At 33.9% G+C, this 25,490-nt stretch overlaps 4 protein-coding genes across 4 annotated transcripts; 3 read left to right on the top strand and 1 right to left on the bottom strand.

Moving 5' to 3' along the window:
- Window positions 1–420: 420 nt before the first annotated feature.
- Window positions 421–17,457, bottom strand: Tsp_07225 (cubilin). Its single transcript, XM_003381501.1, has 57 exons — window positions 17,448–17,457; window positions 17,349–17,392; window positions 16,722–16,823; window positions 16,416–16,519; window positions 16,228–16,374; window positions 15,599–15,693; window positions 15,274–15,495; window positions 15,085–15,215; window positions 14,835–15,024; window positions 14,672–14,784; window positions 14,340–14,604; window positions 13,989–14,173; window positions 13,754–13,937; window positions 13,391–13,707; window positions 13,296–13,359; window positions 12,937–13,133; window positions 12,617–12,886; window positions 12,374–12,498; window positions 12,185–12,315; window positions 11,956–12,130; window positions 11,486–11,670; window positions 11,180–11,262; window positions 10,965–11,121; window positions 10,710–10,798; window positions 10,467–10,653; window positions 10,147–10,367; window positions 9,724–9,916; window positions 9,466–9,665; window positions 8,974–9,262; window positions 8,675–8,920; window positions 8,481–8,613; window positions 8,198–8,394; window positions 7,873–8,141; window positions 7,604–7,814; window positions 7,344–7,547; window positions 6,769–6,956; window positions 6,549–6,703; window positions 6,272–6,481; window positions 6,038–6,216; window positions 5,760–5,981; window positions 5,287–5,474; window positions 5,038–5,215; window positions 4,776–4,970; window positions 4,557–4,718; window positions 4,380–4,501; window positions 4,060–4,294; window positions 3,788–3,969; window positions 3,465–3,642; window positions 3,244–3,399; window positions 2,980–3,168; window positions 2,756–2,900; window positions 2,438–2,661; window positions 1,961–2,389; window positions 1,113–1,309; window positions 895–1,048; window positions 610–845; window positions 421–552 (listed from the first exon to the last, which is right to left on the bottom strand). The coding sequence occupies exons 1-57, from the start codon at window positions 17,455–17,457 to the stop codon at window positions 421–423; spliced, it is 10,191 nt and encodes a 3,396-aa protein (XP_003381549.1).
- Window positions 17,458–19,811: 2,354 nt separating this feature from the next.
- Window positions 19,812–22,734, top strand: Tsp_07226 (hypothetical protein). The gene is made up of 5 exons (XM_003381500.1): window positions 19,812–19,991; window positions 20,514–20,917; window positions 21,325–21,420; window positions 21,669–21,759; window positions 22,681–22,734. Exons 1-5 carry the CDS (start codon window positions 19,812–19,814, stop codon window positions 22,732–22,734), a joined length of 825 nt encoding a protein of 274 aa, XP_003381548.1.
- A 109-nt stretch (window positions 22,735–22,843) lies between these two features.
- Window positions 22,844–23,357, top strand: Tsp_07227 (conserved hypothetical protein). The gene is made up of 3 exons (XM_003381499.1): window positions 22,844–23,000; window positions 23,043–23,229; window positions 23,303–23,357. Exons 1-3 carry the CDS (start codon window positions 22,844–22,846, stop codon window positions 23,355–23,357), a joined length of 399 nt encoding a protein of 132 aa, XP_003381547.1.
- Window positions 23,358–23,623: 266 nt separating this feature from the next.
- Tsp_07228 (conserved hypothetical protein) lies at window positions 23,624–24,378 on the top strand. Its single transcript, XM_003381498.1, has 4 exons — window positions 23,624–23,674; window positions 23,835–24,036; window positions 24,155–24,252; window positions 24,298–24,378. The coding sequence occupies exons 1-4, from the start codon at window positions 23,624–23,626 to the stop codon at window positions 24,376–24,378; spliced, it is 432 nt and encodes a 143-aa protein (XP_003381546.1).
- Window positions 24,379–25,490: the final 1,112 nt, after the last annotated feature.

Here is a 25,490-nt window from a genome sequence, read left to right as displayed (position 1 = left end):
TCTTTTTTTTCCCAGAAATCTAATCTTTCCACTTTATATTAAACTGCCAAATTTGATTGTTTTCTTTTCTTTTTCGTTCGTTTGTTTGTTTGCTCTCGGCACTTCTAGCAGCTATTCATTTATTCGATTTGTGTTTGATTTGTAGTTCAGAAAACGACAACGAAAAGCTCAATTTTCTCAGTTAGCATATAAACGCAATTTATCTTGTTCATTTCCACTAGCTCAGTTTTATAAGCACTGCGAATTTTTTTTTACTTTTTTGGCATACCCAAAAATGTCGAATGATCACTTTCTATTGCCCACATCCATTACCACTACTGAGTGAGTATTATAGTAAATAACAAGATGATCAATCTTACTTTATTGGTGTTTTATATTTATTAAATTAAAAAACAATAATTTCAAATATTTTCGTGTGTATCAGTGCATTTCGGCTCGATCGATGATGTGGAATTTCAGTCGAAAACCTTCATAACTGTTCGCTTTGGAATCACCCGACGTGAACAGCACTTCAACTTGATTGCTCATCATGATCACACCAGTGGACGGTTGCTGTAAAATGGAAAATTTACAATTAGAAAAAAAAAATATTTCTTGCCGTTTGTGAACCTGCTCGCCGCAGTAGATTTGCGGTTCCTGGTTGTCGACGTTTACTGGCCGTAGCTCGAGACGATCTGATTGGTCATCGCAGGCAGGATCCATTTTCAAATGCGCCACGTGGAAACTGATCCAACTGCCCCGTGGAACGGAAATCAGCCACCGGCAGCGTACACGCGGCGGATAATCGCCCGGATAATTCGGGCTCGTTATGGAACCGGATGCAAGTTGTATAGTGCCACCGCAGTCTGAAACGGATGAAAAAAAATATTTGTAATCGCATGCCTGCGTGCCTACCTTGATCCGTGACCAAGTAAGTGATCGAATAGCCTTGATAAGCCACTGAATTGTCCGTGTTGAAATGCAACGTCAGTTGATTTGTTTTCGAAGTCAACGTTGGCGGTATGTTGGTGTCGCAGTATTGTAGAGATTTGCTGTTCGGTTGACTGATCTGAAGTGTGATAATAATTAAATATGCAAGATTTTTTTCCACTCTAAAAAAAGCAGATTTATACAGTCAGTATGTCATTTTTGCACTGTCCTCTTTCTGGTTCGAATCGAAACGCGTTGAAATAAAGTCGAATTTTGTAATTCGGCGCTGCGATCAGTGTTGTAGTGCAATGGGCACCGTGGGGATAACTGTTCGGATAATTCGGACTGGTCAATTCACCGTCTTGTTGATCCACCGCCACCGCAATAGTTTCGTTACATTCTGAAAAGGAGTAGAGAATGTTGTCATGAAATAAAAAATTAAACAAAAACAAACGACAAATCAGTAAATTTCACAGCAGTTCGAGAGTATTTTAAAATTGTCACCGACCGTCGATCATCTGATAGCTGATGTTGAAGCTGATTCTACTCATTGGTAGCGTGCTGAGCGCGGATGTGATCAGGATGGCTTTTTTCGAGTAAATTTTGAAACCACTTGATGTACCACAGTCGCGGAATTTTCGAGCATTTTTATCCTTGAATAAAAAAAAAATATAAAAATGAGAAGAGAAAAGATCATCTAACACTTTCAAATAAATATGCAAGTATTATTTATTATTCGTTTCAATTATAAATATGAAAAAATAATGCTTTTGAAAACAAACTTTTGGTGTTTCAGAAATTTCTATATACGAAGTGGAACAATCATCTTCGGCTGGTTCTACATTCAGGTGGACAATTTGAACAAGCAGCTTCTTGCCATCGCCGGCACTTTCAATTCCCCAACGACAACGATGATTCGACGCACTCTGCGTGTGATGGACAAACTGACGTTGCTTCAGCGGTGTCAACGCAGCGCCGCACAGTGCTTCACGTGTTTCGAAAACAAATTGACGTTCATTTTTCAAATGGAAATCATGCAAATTATTATTACCTGGTTTCAGTTCATATTTCAACACAAATCCGGTGGATTCTATTTGATCATCGGTGACAAAGTGAAGCTGCAATTTGTCGGTCGAAGTGGTAAATCGCCATGGTTGCATTGTTCCACAATATTTGCCAATCAACGAGCCACTGTCATAATGACCATCCTGTATCTGAACGGGAAAAAATCTGTTGTTGGGTGGTAAAAATGGTGCTTGAGCATCATTTTTTACTTCAAGATAGTCGAAACACATGGGCAAATTGCTTGCTTCCAAAGAAAATTCGACAATTTGCACGCTGATCACACGACCAATCGGTGCTAGCAGAATCCAATGACAGTCTAAATATGCTGGATACAGTGCACTGTTTTCTTGAGTTGGTGAGCGAATTGTTCCCGCTGTGGTCACGTTTATCGAACCGCCGCATCCCATTTCAGGTCCTGAAACAGTTTTCACTCATTCTTGGTTGTTGTCTGTCTATTTTTTACCGGGCGTTGCTGTGACTGTTCCTTCGAAAGCTGTTGGTTCGGTCAGTGATGCATCAGTGATAAATCGCACTAGCATGTGATTGCTTGTGCTTTTTGCGGCACGATCAGGCAACGTAGAACCGCAATATTTTCCCAATGAACGATCCGCTGTTGTCAGTCCATCGTGAACTTGCAAAAAATCATATTCACAGTAGTCGGTTTCTTCAATGCTCAGCTGAGATAATCTGAAAAATGTTGTCAAAATTAGATTGAAATAAATGATCGAAACAACAAGCTCTGTAAAAGAAGTAAAGAAAAATCACAGACATAGAAATTTACTTGAAAACAATCACGTGTCCTTCGGGAGCACTGATGAGCCAGGTGCAGTTCATTTGATTGTGATATGGAGGAAAAGGAATAGAGCCAATTCCGAACATTCGTGAAAAAAATTCATCACTGCTGAGATTGAACGTTCCTCCACAACCTGAATTTCAAAACAAATTGCATATGCTGTGATGGAAAATTTACAATTAAGATATGTGTTCTTTTTTTTTTAAAGTTACCCGTTGATCCATATTGAGCCGAAAACCCAACGTTTGTAACCAGAGAATCAGAGTGGAAAATCACCTTCAAAGGCCCAACACCATTTACCCTCTCGGGAATTACTTGGCCACATGTATTCAACAGTACATTGCCTTCGGTAAGTGAAGTTACTTCTACATAATCCAGACAATTGTCCACATAGCCAGTTTCTAATCATAATGATATAAATATGTATGTCTGTTTGAATTTGAAATATAGTTTGTTGTTGTTGTTGTTGTTGTTACCTTCCAGCTGAAAGTGAGTAAATTGCAAATACACGTAATATTCATTTGAATGAATTGGATCGATGATATATTCGCAGTGCATGTTGTTTCCATAATCGTTTGGATAATAGGGAGAACTAATGATACCCTTTGGATCTTTGTAAACTCCTCCGCAGTCTGAAACAGAATACACATACAGTAGCTGTGGAACTGTTTTTTTATGCGTTGTTTTTTTTGCATACCTGATGTCCATGAAATATTAAAACCTGTCGATTCGATTGAAGCGTCACTTTGAAAAGTAATTCGCACCCGATCGTTCTTTCCCACAAATGGACCCTCAACAGCGTAACCGCACAGTCTTCTCGACACTGACCAGGAATGATCAAAAATCGATGCTGTTCTATTTTGGGTTTCTTCAATCTAACATCATTACAAAAAAATGGAATTTTAGAAAATGGAGAAAATAAAAAATAAGAACGGAGAAATATTTTTTTTAATAGAAAAATTAATTGTATAATTCACATTTTACAATTTATGTTTCATTTAAAAAAATCTTTTTTGTTACCACCAAGAAATCTTTGGTGCAGTTTTCTGAAGGTGAAACGTCGAAAATAACGAAATGAAGTTTCACGTGGAATGCATTTGGAACAATAATTTCCCAACGACAATACAAATTGCTTCCATAATTTTTGGGAAAATTTGGACTCACAATATAACCTTCCGCTCCATGAATAACATTTCCGCAACCTAAATGTAAAAATCTATTATTATGCTGGAAAAATGTATCATAATTGAAAACACTTTCAGTTAGTTATGCATGAATGAATACTCACTCACCAGGTGATATTGTTTTATATTCTAATTTGAAGCCTCGGTTTGAATTCACGTTATCTGACTGAAAAACTACTAATAAAAATCGACTGCTCGATACAAAATAATTATCTGGAATTGTATCATATGAATCACAGTAAGTTCTGACAATTGGTGAAGAAGTGAATCGTCCATTGTGAACTGTTACATTATCATATTGGCAAAATTGATGATGTTCCAGTTGAATATCTTTGAATTCAATCTAAAATATGCATGCATTTTTCAAATTATGAACTCAATCAGTATTTTGCAATTTTGAAATGATAATTTACAATAATTTAATGTACCTTTATTTCAAATCCTTGAGGTGCTACAATGAGCCATTCACAGTGAGAATCATAATTGTAAATTTGCGGATAACCTGGACTTGTAATTATTCCTTCAGTTGCTGTTAATATACCACCACATTCTGCAAGCAAACATGGAATAAAATTCAGCGCACATATTACTTGAAATTAGCTTACTGGAAAATGAAATGTCCATTGTAAAATTGGTCATGTAATACGAATACCAACGAGACACAAAATATAAATCTATTTCCCTGTAGTAATAAGTCAAAGTTACATCTCTAAGTTCTCCACATAATTTTTTTCTTTCATCCTCTACTCCAAGTGCAATGGAAACACCTAACAATTATACAACTTGTTATTCAAACATGTATTTGAAACACGTTTTAAAAATACCTTGAATTGCCAAATAGTCGAAATAGCAGGTATCTTGTGATCTGATATTCAGATGGTGTATTTTCAATACAATTGTTGAGTCTTTTTTATTTGGATTCTTAATATGCCATCGACAGTAAATTCCATTTGGAATGGTACTGTTCTCTTTCGGGAAATAGTCAATTCTAGTTGGTGAATTAATTACGCCACCACACTCTAAATGCACATATATATATATCTTATTTGTTGTTTTACTTTTTTGTTTGTGATAACATGAGATTACCTGCAGGCTCATCACTGTGATATGTTGCGCGAAATCCCCTTGCATCAGATGCCGTTTCTGTTTCTATTCGCACCACCATCACATTTCCTGTAGATCGAAATGACATTGGGAGTTCGTAATCTGCGCCGCACATTGCTGCATCAACAATTGGATTCATGGCTTCAGGATCACTGTATAGCTTAAAAAATCGGTTGCACAATTAATTTTTGTGTAATCTTTGATCAGCTAACATATGCATTTAAATTATACCGTCACATGTGCATTAAAACAAAAATGCATCAGTCCAGCAGGAAGAGAAAAATCTTCAAAAGTAAGAGTGACACGTCGACTTAAGGGCACCTCAATTATCCATTCACAAAATAGGCTACCACTCAGAAAATCAGGATAATGTGGCGTCATTAATTGACCATTCGGTTGATTTAAATGACCACCACATTCTAAAAGATGGACATACGTATTTTTGCACTCTTTGAAATTAAACAATACCATATGAAGTGTAGTTATAAAGCAGTTTAAAGCCTCGACCATTTAATGATGCATCACTTTTGAACATTATATACATTAAATTTGATTTCGTTCGGCCATGTTTGTTCTTATCTGCTCCAGAACAGTATCGTCCAATTAATGGTCCTAAAATCCATAATGAAGTTAGATAAAGCATATTCAAGCTATCAAGATTTACAAAACATTAAATTTCAAAGCTTCAAAAATTTATTTCTTACCGGTTTTATTACTTTCTCTAATTTCGATAAAATCTGCAGTACATTCTGATGCGTTTCGTCTTCCAACTCCACCAAAATTCAGATCAGCAAAAGTGAAGTTGACGTAACCTCCTTCGGGAACTCGCACATACCATTCACATTCTTTTAGATGTTCATAGTGGTGTGGATAATTTGGACTAGTGATCACACCCTGTCGTCCCACTACTGTCCCTCCACACCTAGCTGCATGATAAAAAATGTTGCTTTATTTATGACAGGTAATTTTTGTTTTACTCTACCTATTCGATAAGTTGCTTTAAAACCACCTTTAGCTGCTGACTCATCACTGAGAAATCGAACAGTCATATAATTTGATGAAGATTGAATCGTTTCAGGTACTTTGTTGCCACAGAATCGACCCAGCGAGTTAGCCGCTATTGTGGCTCCGTCAAGAATTTCGACATAATCATAAATGCATCTATAAATTTTCCATCAGTATCAGTTTGTTTGATTTGATATAAAACATATTTTACCCAACTTCGCTTGAAATCGGCGCTTGTTCAATATCAAAACTGTCTGGATCAAAATCAAATTGAATACGCGTTCCACTGGGTGATTGAATTGTCCACAAGCAGTCCATACTGTGCCGATATATGTGCGGATAGCCAGGTGAATACAGTTCTCCTACACTGTCATCATCAACTAATACTAATGAATCACTGCTGCAATCCAATTTCATTTCTCTAAATGTTATAAATATTCATTTTTATGTAGCAAAACAGATAAAATTTCCAATATTTTCAGCTTTACTCGACTGTCAGTAGGAAACCTCCCGCGTTCACCAATTCGTCAGAGACAAACAAAACTCGAAGTATATTAGATGTACTAGTCAACGGTTCTCCAGATAATGAGGAACCGCAATAATGTCCCAGTAGTGGAGAATCATTTTCTGGTCCATTATATATCTGCGTGTTTGTATATATGCTTATATTACACTTGGGAAGGAATAATGTAGTCAACAAAACGTTACTTGCAAATAATCCTTTGTGCAATTTGCACTGTCTTCTAATTGCAAAATATCAATATGAAGTTTTATTGCTCGACCTGTTTTTGCTACAACCAGCCAATTGCAACGTTGATTATTTTCATAAAATTCAGGGAAATTTGGACTAGTGAGTATTTGCGCTGAGTCAGTCAAACTGAATACGGATCCACAACCTAAACATTTAAATGTTATTTTAAATTTTAAAGTAAATAATGCTTAGCAATTTTACCTAACCAGTATTCCATTACAAATCCTTTTCCAGCAAAAGAATGATCAGAATGAAAGTGAACCAGTACTTCTGATTCATGGCTGTATGTTTCAGTGCCATTGGGAGCATGATGACCACAGTATTTCATTTGGTACGTTTGTTGAAAATCTTCGTACCACATTGAAGGTGCTAAATTTAAAAAATTTTAAATAAATATAAATAAAATTCTCAAAATGTAAGCAAAAATGGTGCACGTTGTTTAATACACTGATATTACGTTTAATACTATCCTACTGAAATTTGTGTTCAAAATTATAAAAGTTATAAGTGCATTAATTTGTAAATTTTTTACCTTGGAAAATCTCTAATGCATCATAACTGCATTTTGGATGTGCTTCAATATCAAGCATAATTATTTCAATTATTACGGAATAATTTTTTGGATGATTAATCCACCAAGTGCATTCTGTGGCTGGTGAATACTCAAGTGGAAATCCAGGTGAAGTAATGTTTTTCCTTTCTTTCGTAGCAGTCAAATGATATCTGCAGTTAGAATCTGTTGAAAATAAAAGTATTAATTGAGAAAAGGATTTAAAAACTGCTTTGAATTACTTTCTAGTTCATCTTCTTGTAAATTAGCTATAGCGCTATTCCAGCTCAATTCGAATTTTGGAGTTCCTCCAAGTTTAAGATGAAGTAAAACTGATAAATGGTTTGTTTTGCTCATCACTGATACTTTTGGTGTTGCATATTCTATACTTTGAATCAGAGTGCAATCTTCTGGTTTGGATATAACTGTCAAATCACAAAATCCATCATAAATCTTAAAAGAAGGATCATGCTATAAGCTGTTGCACAATCATAATTATTGTAATTTGTACTTGCAAATATTCGCCCTCATTTAACATGTTCAGTCCATGAAGCCACCAATAATTTTCTAAAATTACGTTGGACAGTGTGGCTTCCACGACAAGATTAACTTCTGTTGAAATACGCCACCAAATATATTCTTTGTCTTGATCATATATTTCAGTTTCGTTTATGTTTATGATTTCAGGTTGCATGTAGTCTCCGCTATTCCACAAAGAATTATAATTGTAAAACGGTGACGTTAGCCTGCCTTCTTTACCTTCGAGGTCACCACCCATTACTATTAAATACGTAAAAAATGAAGTAAACGAAAAACTGATTATGCATGTGACATACACAACTCATAATGTAGTTGAAAGCCTTCTTCAGAACTGTCAGGTAAAGATCTGAATCGAATCCAAACAGACTCCCATCCAACTATTGAAGGTGGAAATTGTTCACCACAGAAACGGCCAAGAAGTCGGCCCCCTTGATCTTTTTCTCGAACTTCGACAAAATCTTTCTCACAGTATTCAGATTCAGCAAGTTTAAAACTTCTAAATTTATAATGTTTATGTAAAATATTTTAAATATATTTTAACAAGGTTTCAATACAATTAAATAAAAATGACAAACTTACAAAAATGTTAAACGCACTCTACTTCCCAGTGAGTTGAAAATTCGCCAAACACAGTCAACATTTGATGGATATAAATCAGGATATAACGGTGAACTAAAGCGACCCGACAGAGAGTAATAATCACCTCCACATTCTAAACAAAAATTAATATGCAAGTAATATAATTAAAATTGATTGATTAATTAATGTCTTACGTGAATCTGATAAATAATAAGAGAAAGAGAAACGCATTGCCGTCGTTGGACTGATGGTTAAATGGGAATGAAGTTTCAAATATAAATAATTTCCGCTAGATTTAAATGATAAGGATTTTGATGCGTCGCACAATTGACTTAATAAAGTTTCATTTTTAGGCTCAGGACCATCAAAAATTTCTATGTAGTTCAGTTCACAACTCATCGATCTTGACAAGTAATCGACATTCAGTGTGATTTTTTGACCTGTTGATGAAAATGGGTAATGCTTCGTTTTTAGTTATACATACAGAACTTACCAACTTCTGCTGTTTCAATTAGCCATTCGCACTCTTGAGATTCCAAGTGCTTTAAAGATCCAAAAGATTGCCGAGTTGAAGAGGCGCGTAATTTACTTCCACAAACAGCCTCGTACTTTGCTAAAAACCCTCTTGCATCTTTATGGCTATTAGCATTATTTTTGGTGCCAACAAAACGCACAAATGCTTCATTTCCAGTTGTAATAACTGTAGAATTTTCTGGCACTACATTGCTACAAAACATGCCCAACATTGGGTACGAGGTGTTGGCTTCTGGACCATCATATATCTATTATGATTTTTGGAAAAATTAGTTGATGAAAAAATGTTGCTTAAAAAATAAAAAATGTTGGTAGTCGTATCTTTAACAATATGTTAATTTTTAGTTTTAATTTCCATATTTAAATGATTTATTAAATTTTTACTAAAATAATATTTCTCATCAGAGATACACGGTTGCGAAACTAAAAGTAAATATTTAACGGTGCTTACTGCTAAGTAGCCTTCATTTGTTACTGACCAACGGCACTTTGTAAAATAATTTCCAATGTTCAAATCTTTAATTTCAATTTTTACAAGATATCCATGTGGGACTTGTATTTTCCAATTGCATTCAATTTCTCTTTGATAACGGCCAGGATAACCTGGAGTTTGCAAGGAACCTTGCAATTCTGTGTGCACTCCGCCACATCCTTATGTTAATGAATTTTGTTAGTTAATGCACGTCTTTAACTGATAATGCTAAAATACCTCCATCTTTAAATTTGTATTCGACATGTAAAATAGTACCATCATGTTCAGGAACACTACTGTAATGATGATAGACAAACAATACAAATAATTCATTGCTTACTGAATCAATAATCAGTGGGTTGTTTCTGTTAATATGATCACAGATTGTTTTAAATGACAATCCTGATGCATTGTTCAAGCCATTGAATGCCTAAAGTTTTTAAGTATGATCTTTCATTTATTAATAAACGTTGCCTATAATATAATATACAATAATGCAAACGTACTAACGGAACTAACGGAATTGTATACTAACGTTTTCAGCTTTTAAAGTGACTTTTTATAATTTTTTCAATTATGTTTTTCTAACTCAATTTTTTGTCATATGAGAAATATTTAATGAGTATATATTTTTTTCATAAAAATAACAAGCGTACTCACGTGGAAAGCATCAAGATCAAACAGATCTCCGTAGCGTACAGGATAAGAGCAGTCTAAAATCTGACTTCTTAAAATTCCCAAATAATTTATCTGAAGTTCAATTTTTTGTCCTAAAGGAGCGTGAAAAGTCCATGCGCAGACTTTCAGTTCAGAAGCTGGATTTCCTGTATTATTAGTTATGATTAACTTTCCGCTATTTTCTGTTACTTTCATCCCGCAGCCTAAATATTTTACATTGTGATTTTACAATTTTACAAATACATACAACCATTTAGCAAACAGAAAAACAAGTGGCATTTGGATAAAATTTAAATGCTTACCATCAGTACCCCATTCTAGGCCAAAGTGATCCAATGAATTCTGTGGAGCTGTAAATTCAATTTTTACCATATTGCTTTCAACAAACAAAAACGTTGGTTGTTCAGAAATATCGCAAAATGCAGGATCTTTAAGCGTGACGTTCGCAGCTCTTTTGCTTAAAATTACATTACCTTCAGCAGAAATAATCTAAATGAAAAATAAAATTATTTACCAATTCATTATTTACTAAGCAGTTATCATACTTTCAAAGAACTCTTTGTGCATTCATGCAGAGAATTACCAGATTCATCTTGAATACTGAAATAGAAAAAATGCAAGCGCAGCATATTTCCTGGATAAGTTTCAATAATCCATTCACAGTGCCTTGCTTTTGAAATTCGACTTTTAAAGCCAGGCGATTTAATTCTTCCGTGAATTCCGAAGAGTTTTATGTTTTCGCAAACTTGAACAAATTTCTTAATCATGTATAGTAGTGAAATTAGCCTTACACCCGTTACCTGTGTTGTAGGTGACTAGGAAGCCTGATGTTGAACTAAGATAATGCATATAGCGCAAACTCATCTCGTGTGAAGTAGATGTAAACACTCTTGTTGTAGTGTCACTGTGGCAAACCTTTTCGATGATAGGAGAAGAATGAAAACGACCGTCAGTAATCTAAAAGTTTGGTCATGCTTATTTTTCAAAAAAGAAAGTTTATTCAAAAATCACTTACTTCTAATACATCATATGTTGTGCATGCTGAATTTGGATGCACTGATCCTTCAAAGGATAGAAGGAAGAGAGCAATACGATTTCCTGAAATAAGTATTTTTATTTTAATATAAATAAAATAATGTTTACCTTCAGAAACAACAATGTGATATAAGCAATCATATGCGTGACTACTTTTAAGGGGATAATTGGGTGATGCAATTGATCCAGATATGTCTGATATCATGCCACCGCAACCTTAAATTTGTAATTACAAATATTACTTTACAAATAATTACAAAATAAATATATTTTAATCAAGCATTACTTTCTGCCAATTCTTCATATTGAAAATGAAACCATAATGGCCGATAATACAGTGATGATGTCAACGATTTGAAGAGTACTACAATCATGTTACCAAAACTTTTAAAAGTATCAATTTCAACATCATCACATATTTGAGATTTTGGAATTCCTGGGAATGGGGGTGAGGTAATTAGTGGTCCATTCCTGAAATTTTCGATATTCACCATTATTTTTTAGGTTATTAAATGTTGATGTAATTTTATGATTTGTTATGATGATATTCAAATATATTTGCATAATAAACAATAATAATTTAAAACAATTTATCATAAATATATTACATATTATATATTATACACATATCATGAAAACTATCAATATACATATATTATAGAAATATACTTTATAACTTTATAACTTTTACTTTAAAACAATTCAATGAAATGTAATTTAATACTATTGATTCATGAAATGTAAAATAGAATTAACCTGAATTCAAGGTATCCTCTGCTGCATGGAAGTGAATAATTAAAATTAAATAAACGAATCCTATATCCTTTTTGTATTCGGATGTGATATTCGCATGTCATTGGTTGAGTTACATGTAAAGGATAGCCAGTGTTAGTTATAACACCTGATGATTCTGTAAATGTAAAATCACAATCTGCAAGAAATTCAAATTAAATAATGGCATGTAAAATATATTAAGATAGAATACTTGTAGTGGTATTTATTCCATCAAATCGAAGTTCGAAGCCACCACTGTTGATATTAGCGTCCGTATGAAGAAGTACTGTCATTTCATTGGAAGGGCTAATCAAAGGAGGTGGATTCAGATGGCCACAATATCTACAATAAGCAAATAAGTAAAAAATAATAATTTTGCAATAATTTAAATTTCACTAACTTTCCAATAAATCCCGTTGACTCATTTTTAGAACGGTACGTTTCATAAATTTCAACATAATCATATAAACAGTTAGGACTTTCTTCTAATGCAAATGTTGTAAATGTAATTTTAACTTTTAGTCCCTGAAACAGTAATTAAACACACTGATTAATCATTTTATGTAAAGTGTTTATATAAGAATATCACAAATGTTTTAATTTAAAGATAGTTTTAAAATAATAACTAAAAATACTGCATTACTCTTGGTACTGCAATTTTCCATATACAGTGCAAATTCTGAATATAACGATCTGGATAGTTCGGACTTGTTATTACTCCATGCTTGCTGTTATATACTCCACCGCACCCAATTTCATATGTTCTATACTGTGCTTGGAAGCCCCGGTTTTTTGTTGATCCATTTGTAACAAATTTAATTTTTAAATGTGATCCAGCTGTGATAAACGGTGGCCATAACGGAGCATTGCAAAACTTTCTATTGAACCATACATCAGCAATTCCAGATTGGAGCTAAAACCAAAGCAACTTCAAAACAAGAATTACTCATGTTAGAAACTTACTTCAATATAGTTTTCTGTGCATGCCTGTGAAGTTAATTCATATCCGTTTCCCAAGTTTGATTCTATGAAAGTAAGTTCAATTGCAGAAGTAGGAGCAACAGTAATTTTATATTCGCATGTCATTGGTTGCAGAGATGGATCTGGATAATTTGGGCTTTGTATAGTTCCATTACTATCTTTGATATCCATTCCGCAAACTGAAATTTGTACCGTTTTCAATAACTGAAGAATTCATTTTAAAAGAAATTATTATGAAAAAACATTACCCATATCATAAGTAAGCTTAAATCCGCGTCCATTATTTTTATTATTTGTTTTAAATTTTAAATATAATTTAGGCCCTGAAGATTCCACAACACCTGGTTCAAAATCTCCACAGTAGTATGACAGAAGATCTGCATTTTCATCACCACCATCTCTAATCTGAAACATATCAATGTAAATCAGTAATTACATGATAAAAAATAATAATTACTTCTATAAAATCTCCCTGGCAATATGGACCATGGTGAATTAAGCCAGTTACGCCACTTCCAACACGGCGTCGTGTCCAAAATGGTGAGCTATGACGATACCTCCACCATGAAGGAACCATGTAAGTTCCTCGCACATCAAATTCCGCAAATGTCAATTTAACTTTGCTTGGGGAGAGGTTGGAAGAATCAAACACCCAAATGCATGTAATGTCGTGAAAGTAGAAACCATTTTTATAATTTGGGGATTCAACAGTACCATGCATGTCTTTTATAACTCCACCACAGTGGCTATCCACTAAAATAAAATCCTCAACTAAAATAATCAGCTGCTAAACAAATACCTTCTTGAACATTGTACTCTATTAAAAACTTCCCGTCAGACTGTGTGATTTGTTTTCGGTTTTCTGAAGATCGAAAATAAACAGTCACATATGGCATTGAAGTGTAAACTGAATCCATTGGTTTATTTATTGTAGTACAATGTCTTGCAAGAATTGGATCATCAATTCTGCTTCCATCACGTATCTAAATTAAACAGTGTTTTTTTAATATCATAAATTTTGATCATCTTTATACTTCAAGAAAATCAGCAGCGCAGTCACTGTCTTCCAAATTAAATATTAAATTAGAAACTTTAACTTTGTAGTGAAATCCAGGCTGAGTTATCAGTGTCCATCTGCAATGTGAATTTGATGGATAACCGCCAGGATAATTTGGAGATTTTAGATGTCCACTGGTTTTGTAAATTCGTCCTCCACAACCTTCAAAATATCTATATTTAGTTTGAATACCATGGAAAGTTTTTATTTAACAATAATAAAATGAAAATTAAACAGAAAACTGAAGCTTTCAATACCTATCATCAGATGATTCAATAACAGTTATCAAATAACAAGAAAATTTTATTTAATATGCTGCTGTCCTTACTTGGAATAACAGCGTCCCAATGCAGTTTGAAACCAGCACCACTAAATGTTCTGTCTGATTGGAAAACAACATGTAATTTATTGGTAGATGTGATTGTATATTCCTCTGGTGCAATCAGATCTCCCTTGTTACCGCAATAAGAGCCAATTTTTGGAGTCGAATCATCTGCACCATCATACAATGTCACGTTATCAAATGGACAAGTATTTGATGTTGCTCTAACTGGTTTTTCCAAATCAAACAGCGGAAACGTTGCATTGATTACCTACATATTTTATAGTTCATAAATATCGATTGCATTTAAATCAATTAAACATTTTAATGCTACTTACTTTCCCTTCTTCTACAGTTATTGTCCAAGAGCATGTTTGCAAGGAGCTGTAAGTATCACTTTCTAATGGATGTTGAATAGTACCAGTATTTTGCTCATAAAATTTGTCACAAGCTAGAAATTATGAACTTTTAATAACACATATGATAAACAAAAGAAATTACTGTCTGATTCATGTTCACAGAATTTTCCATTCATTCCTGGTTTACAGTGACAAGTATATCCACCTTGGGGATTAGAAACGCAAGTTCCTCCATTCTGACAAGGTGAGCTATGACAGCTTGTAAACTCATCGCATCTATCACCAACATATTCTGGTTTACAGTGACAAATAAATCGTGATGAACTGTATGCCTAAATTAATTTAAAAATGAAACCAAACTCATTTTGCAGTTTTAATTGAATGAATAGAACTTGGCAGATTCCTCCATTTAAACAAGGATTTGGTGTGCAAGGATCTTCCTGAGACAGCTGACATCCAAGCAGTCCAATGCCATCTCCAACAGTCCCAGATGGACACTGACATCGAAATCCTTTTGGACTTTCTAAATAATTAACTCATTTAAGAGAAACAGATTTTTCAAACGAAACTTTATGGTAAACCCGGCATATTTATGCATGTGGCAGAAGCATGACACGGATTTCTCTCACACATGGATACCTTTGAACAACTGTATCCATCACCCTCATAACCAGCTGGACAGCTACCACAATAAAAGCTCCCGTAAGTATTTATGCACTGAACCTTTGGATTTGTTGAACATCCACCATTGTTTTCTGAACATTCATTTATATCCCAACACTGCAAGCCATTCCCTGTGTATCCTAGAAGGCAAAAGTTTATACAACAAAGGTGTCAGTAGAAAAACAGTACCAGTTGGACAACTCCCACATTTAAAACTTCCTGGGAGATTTATGCACGTCACACCATGGAAGCAAGGATTGCTCAAACACTCATCTACATCAATGCAATAAGGATTTGTTATTGAATCACTGGATTTCCATCCTGGTTCACAAATGCAGCTGTAAGAAGCCTAAACATGCACAATACAAATAAATTGCTTCAGTGATAAAAAATGATCCGTAATCAAAATTTATCTTAAAATATACAACGATGTTATGTGATTGCTTCATACATTTGATTAATGATATAACAATTTTTACATATATTTACATTTCTTAGACATTATTTACATATTTACAATTAAACATTTGAGTAGAAATTAGCGCATACTTTAACAACTGAGTTCAAAAACGACACTTCTCATAAACACTTTAAAATAACAACTAAATTCTTAATATCATTATACTTTTTAAGAGCTAAGTAAAATATAAAATAATTAGCAAATTATTAAGTAAGTAACTTACAAGAATTTAAATATTTTTCTACATATTTATATATTTAATTTAAGCCTAACTGTTTTTAAAGCCTTTTTTTACTTTTTACTTTTAGTTTTTTACTTACTGTTTTAAAGTGAAAAACTTATGAAATCATCCGTATTTGTATACTTCATAATAAAAACAATATCTATGAATGAAAAACTGAATGAAATATACTTGACCAGCATGCGGATTAGCCAACGGCAGACAAATTCCATGTGGTCCACATAAAGCATTTGGACTTGCTGTTTTACAACTATCGTGAGATTCTGAACATCTGTATCCATGCCAGTTTGGAGGACATTGACATCTGTATTCAAAATTCTAAAGTAAAATATATCTTGTAACTTAAAAATAGTTATAACCTGTATCCTCCATGAGTGTTCAAGCAAGTGCCTCCGTTTTGACACCCAAGATCAGTGTCCTTGTATAAAGTACATTCATCGATGTCTTCAGCGCAGGTAGGACCCTTAATGTTAAAAATGTTTATTAATTAAAATTCTTTAATTAGTATTTCTAAACACATTTTTTCATTTCAAAAGCATGCCAGTTATTACTAAATGCTTATTATTATTTTAAACATTCTTATTTTGATTAAGAAATTTTAAAGTATTTAATAATTAAATTTTTAAAATACTACTTAAAATTATCAAAAATTTTGATCAACTTACTGTAAACTCCATAGAGCAAATGCAGTAAAACCTTTCATATGCATCAATGCACATTGCTCCATTTTGACAAGGGCTACTATCGCACTCGTTTTTACTGAGAGACTGAAAAAAATATTTAAAAGTTAACTACATTCATTTAAAACAGCATATACTTTTCGAACTGCATTGAAATTGCGAATAAGTTTTCGCAATTTTTTTTGCATTGGTTGTGAATAATCTTTTGGAGATGTGAAACTTTCAATCTGTGTGAAAATAAAAATAAAAACTTTAAAACAAATAAAGAAAATTAAAATTCAAAAGTCATAAAAGTCACGAAATTAAAAATAAATTACTTGCGCTTGAATAGTCTGCAGTGATACTTGCAATCTTGACTGACTTTGTGCCATTCCATGCAATTGTTCTACAGAAATGTTTTGCCTAGTTTCCAAATATAAAAGACGGTGCTTTAAAGCATTTACAACATTCTAAAAATTCATAAAATATGAAAAATTATAATTATTAAATTATAAATTGTTCATTGAATTGTGAATTTTGCAATTACTAAAGTTGCAACTGAATTTATGTCGACATCGCCAAAAGTTATAGAACCATGATGATTCGTAACAAAAGAAATATTCTTGTTTTCACCAGGATGAAAGAAAATGTTACCATCATGTATGAGAATACGTGCTCTGAAATTTATCTCATGATGTGTTACATCTGGCATTATAGCTGAAAATTATTCACCTGCTTTCATAAGGACTGAAAACGTCGGAAGAACTAACTTTTAGTATTGTTTCAAAAAGTAAAAGAAAAAAGAGGAACTGGAACATTGCAAGCAAACCAAAATATATGTTAAACTGTTTTGCTAAAAGCTGCATTTTAGCAGTTCTTATAATGAAGCGTTTTGATTCGAGACAGGCACTGAACTGTGATGCAGAAATTCAATATCAAAATTCAGTGTAATTTTATATATTTGATGAGTGCTGTAAATCATTTACGAATACATAGCATAGAGTTTCAAAAGAAAAATAAACAAGGATTATAATGATAAAAAATATGAAACTTTTTTGTTATTCAGAACACATGCAAATATATTTTCATAATGAAATGTGCATGTTGCATATGCACATTTATAAAAGCAGAAAACTTATTATTATTAAGTAAATAAACAGTTAATTGCTTTATTGAATTTTAAATTAACTGGAAGTGTAATCAGCATAAGAAAAGAAATTATTAGTAATATTTTATAAGTATTTTTATTCAAACAACCTAAATCATTTTCTAAAATTACCATCATCTTTTAAAAATGTACTGCAAAAGCTTTAATTTTATTAATTATTATTTTCAAAATAAATTTTCTGTTTACCGTAATTGTTTAAAATTAAGCAACACATGATTGTGGATAGATGAAAATCTTTTTTTATGAAATGAGGTGCATGAAGAATGTGTTGCGGATTATTCAAGTACCATTATTTTTCTAAGACTGCTTTATACGAAGCTTAATGTGCAGATCAATTTTTCTTCTACTTTGCTTTAACACTGATTGGCCATTTTTTGTTTTATCAGTGGTCGATTATGTATAGTGTCATGATTTGATTTGTTGCTCTGTTCGTTAAATTTTAATGATTTGTCAAGCAAAACCACTAATAAATTTTGAATCAAAAATGTTTTATATTGTTCTGTTTTTGCTGAAAATTATTACAAATGAAGTTTTACAATTCATATACTGCTTTAATGCGAATAAACACATCCGTATGTAATATGTTAATTGAATGAGATTGTCAGGGCTTTTTGCCTAAATAAACGAACTAATAATTTCTTTCTAATCTTATTCACAAAATAATAACAAACAAGTTATGTTTGAGCAACAAATATTCAAAAGATGGCATGTCTATTTTGCACTTGTATATCACAATGTGTGCTTTTCTCTGAGATCAGCATGGTCAATTTTGGCAGTTGACACTTGTTTACTAAAAGCTTTATGCTTTGTAGGAACGATATTGTCACGATTTAAGCAGTGAATTGAATAAGATAATGAGTTCATTTATTTTTAATTTATTCCAATTCAACCTGAAAAATTAAATACAGGCACCTTTGTTAAGCTTTATCTTTCCTAGAGAAAAGAGACATTGGTCTTGATATTGAAACAATATTAAACGTCAAGACACAGAATTTGTAGTAAAACTGAAAAAAATGCTTGTTGTGATGTTTAACAAAAGTTTTCTCAGAAAAAAAATGTCAAAAATTTTAAAATATTTTTTCAGTTTTCACTAATTCATATTTGCAGCAGGTGAATTATATCATAACTTTATCATACCATGAATCTATACATTAATAAATTACTTTTTAACTCGACCTAAATATGCTGAAAGATTAGCGCAATTATTCAACAGCAATGAGTGATTGAAAGTGCGAAAGTTCATCGCACAATCAAACAAGCAAACAATGCACTTATATACACTAACACCTATGAAAACAGTCATAGTTACTATTTACCTATATGTCAGTCGAATTGCTTTCATTTCTCAAATTTCATGATCTAAAATGACAAATCTCAAATTTCACTAAGCTGGTACTTCTGTTTTGTCATACTGTTGCATTCATAAACAGTAATTTTATTATCATCCCAGTTAAATTTACTGAAATCATCATTTTTTGATAGTCATTGATAAATAACAACTGACAAAATGAAATTTAAATAAAATAAAATTTAATTTAATTTAAAATTTAAATAAACAGGATATTTATATACGTTATAGCTCAATATTAACATTTTTTAAAGCTTTCCATTCTAACGATTTTGAAGAAGTTTATGATAAATACTGAATCAGACAATTTCATAACTCTATACAAAAATATAATAACAACAAACAAATGTGAACTATATTTCAATATAAACACCGCATGCAAAAATATAACACAATACCTATAATATAAACATAAATTAATACAAATTTATACAATCCAATAATAATGAAAAAATATAGAAATTGTAAAAATATATACAATACAATATATAACAATAATGCCATAATGTCATACAACAACTGCAAACCATGTAGAACTGTCGTAGATTACCTTCTGCCATCTGTAGCTTCCGTTTCCTAAATGGTGGTCAGACATCTGAAGCAATTCTCAGTGCTGAATCACAGGTTCAACAACCTTCCCTGCTTCTCATTTCTGTTTCCAGAAAATTCAACAGATCACCCATACTGTCCTTGCTGTTTGTTCTTCCTCGTTTCCAATCAACGATTAGTTCTCATGGTAGGAAGGTATCAACAACGCTTGGTATGTCTCTTGGAGTGTTCCTAATGCTTCAAGGCCGCGTACATGAACATTCGCCACTTTGATTCATCCCTTAGCGCAGCCGCGTTAAATCCCATTGGCTAGTAATCACCGGCATATTGTTGATTATTGTTCTTCGTTTCAAAATAGATAAAACGCTGCAGAAATTACAAGCTTAGCAAACAACATTAATATTCACATTTAAATAATAATAAAAGTAATTTCGCAGACAAAGCGACAAATAAATACGAATATTAGAAGCAACTTTTGAATTATTATGAAGTAAAAAATACAACTGATAAATTTTCTCCATAATAAATATTAAAGAAGGAAGTAACAAGGATTGAGAAACAATATAATAAACAACAAGTGGAATTTATTCTGAACAATCCACTTTTACTTTATGGGAAAGGATTTAATGTGAACTACCCATAGCTGAATTGCCATTCAAGCCAACCAACAACAATACTATGGAGTGACCAGAAAAATAAAATGCGGGATTACAAAAATTTACCCTTCTTACAGACAGCCGCGCAAATTAGTCGTTGTACAGGTTTGTTCGAATTGTATGTTATAACAAGTGAATTCGAGAACAACAAAAAGAAAGAAAATTTAATCATCATCAAAAGAAGAACTTCTTATTTATTGGGAAAATACACAAATCTCAAAGAAACCATTAAGTATCAGATGAAAAATGAATACGATGTATCGGCAATAACAAGCTCAATAAAGAACAATAATATTCACATTCGAATGCTAATAAATATAATTCCGCAGACGAAGCGACAAATATATTCGAGTATTAGAAGCCACTTTTGGATTATTACGTTTCGCTGTTTTATGTGTTCTTCGATTATTATATCTCTCGCTTCACTTGGCTGTCACTTGACAGTTGCTCGTGATATTTCTTTCCAAAACTTGATGGCAATGTAAGCATTGCAATCGTCCAATCATCACGTTTGATGTCTCTGAAAATGTTCCTAATGCTTCGAGGACGTGTACATGTGATTCCATTTTATTTATCAATTGTCGAAGACGCAGTAAGTTCCATTCAGTGGTAACCACTGGCAGCTTTTACTGTTCTTTCATATGCTCTTCAATTATTATTTCTTGTTTTCTAATTCATCATGGCAATGCGGGCAGGCATCGCCGCTTCGTCATTGGTTCGTCAAAGAACGACCTGCTATTGGTGGAGCAACGTTTCCAGTGAGGAGTGATCAAAGATAGCTGAAGTTCTGGATCATGTTGGCGTCGTGTTGGCATGTATCGAAGTTCTAAACTCGTCCTGAAATCCTTAACAATCACGAAAATTTCCATCAAACTTCTTTATTTCCAGCTTTGGAAGTCGCACATTGGGGAATGTGTTCTGGTTGAGTGGATCAGATGTTCCCCTGTTACTGGATTCATTTGCACGTTCTGCATCAGGGTTCCAGTATCTTTGAACTGAGAGTTTCTCGTTCGTCGAAAAAATTGTCAATATTTTCCATTGCTTCGCTGATGTCGACCATCGGTCAGAGATTTTCACCAAGCAGATCTGTCTGCGCTCTTTTTCACTATCCAAAGTATCTTTCAGATCGTCAATGGCTGATGTCAGCCAACGCAATTGAGAAATAATAAAGCAATTTGTCCATCTCAAGTATCGATCTGAACAGTTTCACATTCGTCATTTAATTTTTGCAGAGAAGCCGTTCAGAAATCTCAACTTCTTCAGTCAATGAAGTTCTGCTTCTCAGAGACTGTCCCGTCTGCGAAATCCGTCGCTGTGTTCGAGGTTCGTCGTACCAAAACATGTAGCAGCCGCGTTGAATAATTCTGGCTACACTTGATCTGATAGTCAGATTCTTTGTGACCATTTTTGTCTAGGTAGGAAGTCAAGTTCAATATCGACTATCCAACTTCTGTCGCGTCAACACCACTTTCACGTTGCGTTCAGGAAATAAGAAGCACAACTGAGTGATGACACAAATATATTCTGGCCATATGAACAAAGTCAACCAATAACTAAATCGTATCCGTTAAGAGTCACAAATACACAAGTTAAGCAACAGTCACACGCATTTTAATACGTCAGTTCTCCAAAATTCCGTCAATCAATCAAACTTCCGGGGTGGTTTTACTCGGTCCCGCTTTTCTCTCATTGGTCTTTGCCCACGCTATTTTATTAGACCGTCAAATCTTTGTTGTATTGGTTTTCATTTTATTTGGCCGTGAAGTCTTTGTCGTAATGGTTTTCTTTGTCTAACTGCTCACTGAAATCTTTGTCGTATTGGTTTTCCTTGTCTAATTGCTCATTGATTCAAACTCTTCAGTTGTGATTAAGATTTGACGATCCAATAAAATAGCGTGGGTAAAGACCAATGAGAGAAAAGCGGGACCGAGTAGTACCAAACCGTTAAGAGTCACAAATACACAAGTTAAGCAACAGTCACACGCATTTTAATACGTCAGTTCTCCAAAATTCCGTCAATCAATCAAAATTCCCCTCTTTCTCTCTCCTTCTTCTTCAGTCTTACTGTAATGATATTCAGGTTCCAACACGTCAACTACAAAATCCTCTGTTTTGTCGTTTACAACATAATTATTTCAAAAGCTCTGTTTTAACTGTTATTGCAATATTAAAAATAGTTTTCTGATAATATATTATTCATCTTGTGAAATCAGTAAACCATAATTAATTAATTATTATGTTCAGCCGAAGGAAGACTGCCGAGTATTTGTTTATTTCACCTTGAAAATCAATAAGTAGTGTAGAAATACAGTAGTCATAAATCTGGCGTGGTGATGTGGAATGATGAATATGGAATGTTGGCATGAATATGTAGTAAAGAAGAATAATTCACTGGTTTGTTGGTGTTATGGTATGGAGCCTCAGACGGAAACATCCATACACCGAACCTGAACATCTACAGTATACAGTCACGAATGGATTAACGTGCCACATATCTTCACTTTTCGTCGGAACCCATCCACTTGTGCATATAATTCTTGTAATTCGCGGGATGAAAATGATCAGTAGTCGACAAAAATTAAAATCCTCTTACAAACACACATAAGAACGACGCAACACAACCACCGCACTGAACACAACGTCACACGAGAACTGCGTTCGCTCGCCTGCCACGGCTACTTTTATACTGGCGTGGGGGAAACGTGCCGGAGTGTGGAACCCTGTCAGTGGGAATGATCGGTGTCACATCACCCCTCACGGCCTGGCAGTATGGATCCTCACAACCCCGTCGCGGTGAGCCATCTTTGAGTGGCGGAATTACCAAAACACGAGTATTGGCATTTTTCAAAAATTCCAACATTTTCAGATATGTCAACGACGCAACTGACACTTTGGAAATCTCGACAATTCTAGAACCCTGACGCAAACCTTTTTATAAAGAAAACCCGTGGAGTGGGATTTCACAGGTAGAAGTCCAAATTGTAGTGTTTTTGACAACTTTTGCCACGTAATCTCATCCTTTTTAGAATTAATCGCTAATGAGGTTGACGAATTAGTGGAACTCGTTCAAGATTCATCGTACAAAAACCTTAAATTACGCCTGCTGTAACGTTTTGGCATATCTAAAATGTAACACTTTCTTGTAATCACTACTCCATGGGCAGTTGGCAACGTGAAGTCGTTCCAGATGTTTCGTGATGATCTAAAGTTGTGGCAATGCTATCGACCAGAATGCATGGTTTCTCCGTAGCCAATTTTTGTGTTGTCTACTTGTGAACATGGAAATGATAATTGAACTGGAAATTTTGCCAACGTAAAGGAAATGGCCAACAGATCTGATAATCAGTTTTCTTGATCACTGCCGTCCCGATGGAAACTTATGACAAAATTGTATCAAGCTTGGCAAACAACTGCGCTCTTGGCACAAATCGACACCGGGCTCACCTCAACATCCTTACAATAGGACTGATGCGAAGGGCGCATTGAAGGATAATGGAAATTATTCTGCGAAGCAGGTGTGGCGTAGCTGTTTTACTAATCGCAGATTCAGCGTCGCAGTCCGCCAGTGTGATAGACGCGACTTTCCTGAGCTGACATGCAGTTTTTGCTTCTTCTTTATTACTGATATAACATCGTACGTTTCCTACGAAGGCATCAAGTCGTTACCGTAGAAAGTGTGCATAAGCTCCGTTAGTTTCTCAGTATCATCAGCTTCTAGGGACGTTCTACCCACCAGATCATGCATGCAACGATTACTTCTGGCAAACGCTTCTCTTGGCAACAGGAGAATACCCAGTTGAAGTTATGTTTCAACAAGTCTGTGAAAATGCTGATTTGTCATTTGAATAAGATGTTTTGAAGATGCCCATGTGGCATTTAGAATCACTGTTGTTGAATGTGATCACGCTGTTGAGTGATCTTCAAAGAGAATGTGCTGCTTAGACTTTGCTTATTACCCGGAAATAGCTAATTTCCGGGTACCATTTGCTGAAATTAGCGTGATCAGCATATGAATGAATTAATTGTTTCATTATTATTTTTCGTGTTGTGCTGTAATGTTACTGTTGTGTTTATTGTATTTTTATCTTGTGTTTATTTGCTGAATAAAGAGGTTATACTGGTGCTGATGTCTCGTTGACGCAAAACAGACTATTTTCTATAATTTTTCTTGCTTGCCATCAAAGAATTTTATTTTCACAATGCTTTTTTGTTCTTTTTATCCAGTGTTTATGCTTTGTTATGTTTTATTTAAATAAGAAAGAAAATCTAGAATTTTTGAATAAAGAAACATATTTGTTCACATATGTTGTGTGAATGGTGCAAAATTTGTTTTTCATTTTCTAAAGTGAACTGACTAGTGGATTGACGAACACTGAAATTGCAATACTTGTATTTCAATGATAAGGAAATGTTAAATTTTGGAGATCAAAATCATCGCTTATGATTTAGCTGATCTGTTACATTTTGAAATGATTTCAGCAAACGAAACAGAAAGCAAAGAGGGTTATTTTTCAGCTAAAGTTCCCTCTATCACTGGTGTGTTTCTTTTCTTGCTGTCTCGGCTGGGATCTGCCAAAAAATATGATCATTGCTAATCATCCTCGTCGCAGGAATGAAAGGTAAATTGGTTTTTTATTTGCCTCTGAAGCTTCTATTCCCATTAATGAGTGAGAAGAATAATTGCGCACTATCAGTGACTTTACTGTCTGGGTGAGTTGATTTGCGAAAGCATCCACAGCGTTGTGAAAATTTCGAACTACTTATGATGTTGATAGGATTATGCTTGAATTTATGCCTTGTATAAATGGATAGCATCATAGTGCTCAGAAAGACTGAAATGCCAGCTCTTGTAGGGTAGCGTGAAGTGTTAAGAAGTATGTGATGTAGTATACACTGACTTCGTATTTCTGGCGATTCGTGAAAAATTTCTCAGAGTAGCTATTGCATGCATTTAATTGAAAATACTTTTGCCCGGCTAAGGTGGGACCCAACTGTAAGACATGTTTGTTGATCCAGCTAAATTTCAAAAAATCGTTCCTGCTGCATACAAACTG

The sequence above is a fragment of the Trichinella spiralis genome, assembly GCF_000181795.1.
Source record: "Trichinella spiralis strain ISS 195 chromosome Unknown Scfld1, whole genome shotgun sequence".
In the NCBI taxonomy this organism is placed as follows: Eukaryota; Metazoa; Nematoda; class Enoplea; order Trichinellida; family Trichinellidae; genus Trichinella; species Trichinella spiralis.
This window is presented reverse-complemented; position numbering and strand designations above follow the sequence as displayed.